The 8168-nt window shown below is 34.7% G+C and overlaps 1 protein-coding gene across 1 annotated transcript; it reads right to left on the reverse strand.

Annotated features, from left to right (window-relative positions):
* Window positions 1-342: 342 nt before the first annotated feature.
* On the reverse strand, window positions 343-7833 carry LOC311607373 (olfactory receptor 5W2-like; the record flags this gene model as incomplete). The annotated part of the gene is made up of 2 exons (XM_084799025.1): window positions 343-950; window positions 7500-7833. 2 exons carry the CDS (start codon window positions 7831-7833, stop codon window positions 343-345), a joined length of 942 nt encoding a protein of 313 aa, XP_084655151.1.
* Window positions 7834-8168: the final 335 nt, after the last annotated feature.

Here is an 8168-nt window from a genome sequence, read left to right on the forward strand (position 1 = left end):
TATTGTGGAAAAATCAGTAGAGAGAAGTTAAGAGTTACTTTACTGCTTGGATTTTGACCTCTACATATGAGAAAACTAAAAACTCATTACCCATGTCACCACGTTCAAGTGTTAAGACACATTTCAGGGTGGACTCTGATAAAAACACATATATTGTATTTTTCTAATCTGATACCATTTATACTTTAAATAAAGTGTAAATTTTATCTACATATAGTCTCCAAGACAGTTTCTTATTATTAGATTTTAGTGAGTATATTCCGTTTAATAATGTGACATTCGTGACTATTTTGTTTTGTATGCAATTTAAACAACAACGATTTGTAACTGTAAACATTTATATTAAAGACACATTTTATTTCTGAACCTAACCAGAGATTCTTTCACATCCTTGTTCCGTAGGCTGTAAATCAGAGGATTTATCATGGGTATAATGAGCAGGTAAAAGACCGAGGTCATTTTGTCTTGGTCTAGAGAGTAGGCAGAACTTGGTCTGAAATACATGAAGAGCATGGTCCCCTGGAAAATCCCAACTGCAATCAGGTGGGAGGCACAGGTGGAGAAAGCTTTGAAACGGCCCCCAGTAGAGCTAATCTTTAAGACAGATGAGAAGATGTAACAATAAGAGACAAGGACTCCTGAGATGGTGCTCAGTTCAATAAATCCAAAAAGGGTAAATACAACCAGCTCATTAACTTGTGTGTCAGAGCAGGAAAGGAGGTAAAGTGGTGGTAAGTCACAGAAGAAATGATTAATCTGGGTAGAACCACAGAAACATAAACTGAATGCCAATGTTGTATGGATCAAACCATCTACAGCACTTGCCAGGTAGATTAATGTTAAGAATTGGTAGCAGACTTTGCTGGACATGTCCACAGCATAAAGCAAGGGATTACTGATGGCCTTGTATCGATCAAAGGCCATCACTGCCAGCAGCATGCACTCAACATCTATAAAGACATAGACAAACAAGAGCTGCAGGAAACAGCCAACAAAAGTAATTGAATGTTTCTCAGCAAGTAGGTCCACCAGCATCCTTGGTCCAACTGCAGTGGAATAGCAGAGATCAGAAAAAGAGAGGTGGCTGAGGAAGAAGTACATTGGGGTGTGAAGATGGGAATCCATTTTGATCAATGTGATCATTCCTAAGTTTTCCAACAGAATAGTGAGATAAACAACCAGAAACATCAAGAATGAGACTACTTTCATGTCATGCTTACTTGTAATTCCCAAGAGAAAGAATTCTGGAAATGAAGAACAGTTCTCTTTGTCCATTTTTCTATGCTCTTGATCTAAGTGATCAGAAAAGTTGTCAGTGTTGTATTAGTGTAAGGGTTTTTTTTGGGGGGGAGGAGGTGGGGATTGGATGGGTATACCAAAACCCAAAACATAATGCCATTTTAGGTAGCTTATTAAGTATATGAATTATACTGAGGAAGTATCCCAGACAAAGTGTATATAGGTCTACCCTAAAAAAAAACTTTGATTAAAAGAAAATTTTCAATGGTAGAAATTTTATCCACATTGAGTTAAATGTGCATATATTCTTTTATCTCTTTTACTTGACTAAGACTTTGCCATTTAGTATTAGTAAATGCTTTTGAAGGAAACAAAAGCTTTTAACAATCCAGTATAATAGAAATGAAACATCAAATTAACTAACATGTCAACAAAGTCAGAGTTACTGTATTTAAGGGCCTTAAGGTTATTTGCTATACTATTTGACTTAATTCATTAGGAAACATAGCCAACTTATCATATAATAAATGAATTTTTCTAGCATTGTTTGAGGTTATAGCATTTGCTGTAAATGAGAAAGGATTTCTTTAAAAGGTTGACCACTCTTCAATGGTGCATAATATCTTAACTACCATTTATTCACCTAGACCTAAATTATCTTTGAGAAACTAAAAAAGAACTGAAAAAGGAATTGTGAGCAACTGGTTGAAATGAAAGCCGTTGCACATTTTTGGATTATAAATTGGCTTTTCACTTCTCTAAAAATGTGAGCAGAAAAAACTGCTTCATTTTCTGTTTCATATGTTAGCATGTGAATTTGTGTGCTCATATCCTGAGGTGTCTTTGAGTTTCTTTATGGTTGCATGAGAAGCCAAATGGAGACTGTGATGTAAAATCCCAAAATAATGTGGTTAATGATATGAAGACTTGAGTTCTTATATACTGTTATCACTGAGTTTGAACTTTTATTACCTTTTACATGAAATGATAAGAAATTACTAAGTTGCTCCCACACGTCATAGTTACATAGCATTTCAAAGGAAATTGTATATTAATAAAATATTTTTTAAAATGTCTTAACACATGTAGAATATTATATACTTTTACCAAGCTTATATAAGCAAATAAAGACATGCAAACTCACCTAATCATTCTCAGGATTAATGTAACTACATAAGTTAATTAAACCACACATTTATCTATTCTTCAACCATGTTACTGATGTTTCAAAGAAATTACAATGTTATTTTTCATCTACTTTTCTAAGTAGCCATCCATAAACCTACCTGAACCAAGTGAGTCTTCCCTTCCTTTCTTGCAATGACAGTTCAACTTAGATGATTCACATTTATTTTCACCTGGGACTTTGGGGATATAATTCCCTTGAGTCCAAGTCTTCATAGTTTCCCTTATTCTAACATGATACTTAATTAGCTTCCTGTCTCAGTATTTTCTTGGGAATAATCAACAACTGTATTACTGTGTGCCATCTTTATACTTTATGCTTCACCCTGCTGACGAGTAATAGACACTGACTAAAACTTACAGGGAAAATGAATAAAACTAAACTTTCTGTTTGTTCAGTGAGTTCCACATAATGTAGGTTTCATGCTAATTCTTGACACTTTTAAGCAATCTTCTCCATCTTCAATTTACAAAATAATATTATTGTAAGCTTTTTTCATCAATTCTTGACTCTTTTTTGGTTTTGGTTTTGTTGTTGTTTGTTTGTTTGAGACACGGATTCTCTGTGTAGCCTTAACTATCCTGGACTTGATTTTTAGATCAGGCTTGCCTCAAACTCACAGCGATCTGCCTGCCTCTGCCTCCCAAGTGCTGGGGTAAAAGGCATGCACCACCACTGCCCAGCAATCTTATCCATCTCCAATTTACAAAAATAGTAATATTGCAAACGTTTTTCATCATAGTCTGAATGTACGCTTATCATCTTAGCAACCATCCCCATTTCAATTATTTTATGCCTGGTCAGACTTTTGAACACAATATTTCTTCTGTGATTTCTCTAATCTAATCTTACTTTTCTTTTATCATAACCACTACCAGAGTGTTTGGCATTCATAATGGATCATTAAAACTATTTTCTTAAATATCATTAAGTATTAATGCTCTGGATCAACGATTATGTTTTATTTTCAAAATGTGCATTATGAAATAGCTTTAGAGAAAAAAGCAAGTCTTCAATATCCTTAAACTATTGTATTCTTTGTAGTAGTTCTTTGATAATTGAAACATAAATGTTTTGAATAATCTAAACTCACAATATTTTGAAATATAATATTCATTCCTACTCAATATTGATGTAATATTTTACACCATAACCTCAGTTTATATTACAAATTTAGAGTTGAAATTGCATCCCCTACAACTCACAGGATTCCACTGTCTGCCTGTGACTCTCAGCATCTGTCCTTTTTTCCAATGGGTAGAGTCTCTCAGAAGCCATCTATGTTGGGCCAATATCCACTTATAACAGTATATTCCATGTGTGTCTTTCTGGGCTGGGTTACTTCACTCAGGATGTTTGTTTATAGTTCCATCCATTTATCTACAAATTTCAAGATTTCCTTGTTTTTAAAAGCTGAGTAGTATTCCTTTGGGTAAATTTATCCATTATGAATAAAGCTGCTATGAGCCTAGTTGAGCAAATTTTTAAACTCTATTGAAGCTTTAGTTTGAAGAAATATCATCAAATTCCTGAACAATTATAAAACTGCCAACTAAATTTCATTCTATACCTAAATGTTGGTCTAGCTCTCAGAAGTCATAAAATAAGGTGTGTGTGTGTGTGTGTGTGTGTGTGTGTGTGTGTGTGTGTGCAAAAATTGTAGTTAATGCAGAAGTGCAAACTAATCAAACTGCTATGAGTGTGTGCAGGTGCTCAGCCGTAATTGGGACATCTATATTACACCTGTTCTTTTCAGGCTTAGGGAACAACTTGGGGGTGGAGGAGGGCGGACTGTAGTTGAAAGCTGGGGGAAGAAAGGAGCAAAAACGTTTGAGGTCCTCATTATCTCAGAGGCGTTGTAGTTGTTTGCATTCAACATTTCAGCATACAGCAAAAAGTTCATTATGCACTTCCTGACCTGGATAAACAGATGTCTATAACTAAGGGTTGATTGAGGTAAAACGATGTTTCCTTTCCGTATATGTCCTCTGCTGTGTCAACTGTGATCCATGGAATGGCCACACACCCATGAATAGAAAAGAAACATAGATGGGACTTGATGTGTTTTTAAAACTACAAATTGGGAGTGAGAAATAGAGGGAAGAAATGGGCATAAATTTAGTTACAGTGCATTGTATATACTTGATAAATTCTAAAAATTGCAAATTAATTATGAAAAATAGGAGAAGAAATCACAAAATAAGGCTCTACAGAGGTATTGTGTAGGTTGCAATTACTTTTTTGAAGGAATGTATAAAAATTTTGAGATTTATCTTTTAAAAAACCCCAAGATGCTACAACCAGAACATGAAGAGATATGCTAGGCAGAATATCAAGAAGAAAAAAAAAGAACTGTGACAAAAATGTGTACACTAAACATTGCATTTGAAAAGTAGGTAGTATGGATTGGAATAAAAGTCAGTCGTCTTACAATCTGGCAAAGAATTTCCTGTTACCCTATCTTGACACCATGCCCAGGAAACAACTTTTCAAGGGTTAAAACAGTCTTCCGAGTTCAGATAATGTGAAGCTGGTTGGATCCTCTGAAGAAATGACAAGAAATCTGTCTGTGTAGTTATGGATGGGAAAAATAAGCTCTATGGAAACCTCATGATGCAGAAGCTACCAAGACAGGGTATCTTCTGAAGAACACTGCAGGCAGTGAGGTCACCTAGCCCAAGAGACCGTCCTCATCTGATGCAGACTCAAGAGTTATCAGGTCAGGGTATACAAACTTTTTGGAGAAAAGACTAGATGCAGGGCATCTAGGTGAAAAGTTTAGCTTAATCTAGCTGATTTTTAGTATTAATCTCATCTGTATTTTTCTTGCTATACTGCTAATTTAGAATTTAAAGTTTATTCTGTTTTTATTTTTTGAAATATATAAGTTATTTTATTTTTATAGAGGGTAACAGCTAAAAGAATTTGAAATTTTGATACGTTATGAGCATATACAGGGGGAGGTAATCCCCCTCAGCAACAGTCATAGGGAGGGGAATAAGGGGAAAATGGGAGGGAGGGAAGAATGGGAGGATACAAGGGATGGGATAACCATTGAGATGTAACAAGAATAAATTAATAAAAAAATAATAAATAATAATAAAAATAAAGAAAATTTGAAAAACATTGGGACAGTTAGAAACTATTCTAAATACCCTTTAATAATGAGATTATGAGATGACTGTGAGCCATTGTGGAATAGGGAGTGAATGTTCTGGTGAAATGTTGAGGAAGTCTCTTCGGTTAGAGAAGTTGGTTGTCAGCAAGGTAACTGTTTGAACAACTAAAGGTCTTTTCCAATGATATGGTTGGTGGATAATGGTAACCATATCACGGCTGTGGCATTATAACTCATCCCTAATTACAATTCTGTCTGCTACCTGGCTACTGTTACTCTTGAGGTCAGTGAGGCAGGTACTTCCTTCTACAGACTTAACACTCTGTACATTTTGTGGTTTTCTTTTCATTACTTTTGAGAAAAAATAAGTAAATATTTCCTTCTTAAGTAACTTTTATCAATGATTTTTGCAACATTATTGAGAAAAAAACCCAAAACAAAACATGGAATGCTTGATATGAAATAAATTTTATTTGAAGATCATCTCAGAGAACCTGCTTAGCATCCACATACATACTTCTGTGACTTTATAGCTCTGGATAAGAAACTTTTCTGTCATATATTAGGCTTATGAAATGTGATCCAAGGTCTTTTTTCAGTAATATTTTCAGACTAATGATGATTAAGTGTCCCTATAGTTAACATCTGTTATACTTGCTGGACATGCTCTTATCATTAAATAAACTACTGCATTTATGAAGAAACACAAAGCCCCAAATATGTGAAACATGCTACTATTATGAATTCAATCAGTTTAATATGAATAAAATTAAATGAAATATATGTCTAGGATATACATGCATATAAACATATATGTATATATATGCATATTTCAGTATTATCATTTTTAGGATATTTGGATGGCATTCACAGGATTCTGGATTTAATATACAGAACTTACATTTCACAATGAAATATAAAAATAAATTCATCTTTCATAATTGGAATGTAATGAAATAACATTTTTTATTTTTATAGATAATAAATTATTTTCTCATATAATACATCATGACTACAATTCCACTCCCCCGCCAACATCTGTTCATCTCTCCCTTCCCCACGTCCCCCAAACCTTCTCTTTCCATTTTAGAAATGAGTGGTCCTTCAAGAGAAGATAGACAAACAGGACAAAACAAGATACAATAAGACAAGGAAAAAAGATCTCATATCCAGTCTGGATAACCCAGTATGAGAAAAAAGAGTCCTGATCGCCAGCAACAGAGGCAGAGACAGATCTCTTTTACTGTTAGGAGTCCCACAAAAACACCAGGAAAACAGCCCTAACGTATATGTAGAGAAAAATTCTACAGAGAGTCCAGTGAAGGCAGTGAAGTGTGTAATGGATATAATCGAATTATTGTAAACACATTTTAATTTTTACTCTTTGGAGCGCCTCTTTCACATCTTTGTTCCTCAGACTATAAATAAGAGGGTTTAAAATGGGAATTACAAGTGTATAAAAAAGGGAGGTCACTTTATCTTGATCTAGGGAGTAGGAAGAACTTGGGCGGAAGTACATGAAAAGCATAGTTCCTTGGAAAATGGCAACTGCAGTCAGGTGTGAGGTGCAGGTGGAGAAAGCTTTTAACCTCCCAGCAGCAGAGCTGATCTTCAAGACAGATGAGATGATGTAACAATAAGAGACAAGAACTCCTGAAATTGTGCTCAGTTCAATGAAACCAAAAACAGTGAATATGACTAATACATTGACCTGTGTATCTGAACAAGACAGGACTAACACTGGAGGAATATCACAGAAGAAATGATTAATCTCATTAGACCCACAGAAACATAAATGGAATGTCAATGTTGTGTGTACTAAAGCATCTGCTAATGCTACAGAATAAACAGCAGCCAATAATTGGAAGCAAACCCTCCTAGACATGTCTACTGCATACAGTAGGGGATTGCTAATGGCCTTGTATCTATCAAAGGCCATCACTGCCAGCAGCACACACTCAGCATCTATAAAGATACAGAAAGTGAAGAACTGCATGGCACAGCCAAAAAATGGAATAGACGTTTTCTTGGACAGGAGATCTACAAGCATCTTGGGTCCAACTGCAGTGGAATAGCAGAGGTCTGAGAAAGAGAGGTGGCTGAGGAAGAAGTACATTGGGGTGTGAAGCTGGGGATCCATCCTGATCAAAACGATCATCCCAAGATTTGTTAGCAGGTTAGTGAGATAAACAACTAAAAATATAGTGAATAAAAATATTTTTGTCTCAGGGTTATTGGTAATTCCCAAGAGGAGGAATTCTGGCAACGAGGAGCAGTTCCCCTTGTCCATGACTCTTTGTTCTTCGTCTAAAAATTTACAAAAGTCACATTGGAATAATAGTTTAGCATTCATTTTTACTGAAAAAGCATAAAACAGCATTTAATAGTATTAACCTTAACATTATTTAATCTTAAGTGAATTTTCATAAATTCCTCAAACATTTTCTAAATGTTACATTTTAATCAGTACATGAAATTTAAAAAGGTTGGAGTAGAAAGTTCATACACTTTGAATCTAAATCTTCATATAAGTTTTGATCCATGTAACTTTGCTTGCACTTTTTCACTTATTAATATGCAGTATATTTAAATACATAAAATCTGGTCACATATTTGATGGGGTAT

The sequence above is a fragment of the Acomys minous genome (assembly GCF_964271855.1).
Source record: "Acomys minous genome assembly, chromosome: 10".
NCBI classification, from domain to species: domain Eukaryota; kingdom Metazoa; phylum Chordata; class Mammalia; order Rodentia; family Muridae; genus Acomys; species Acomys minous.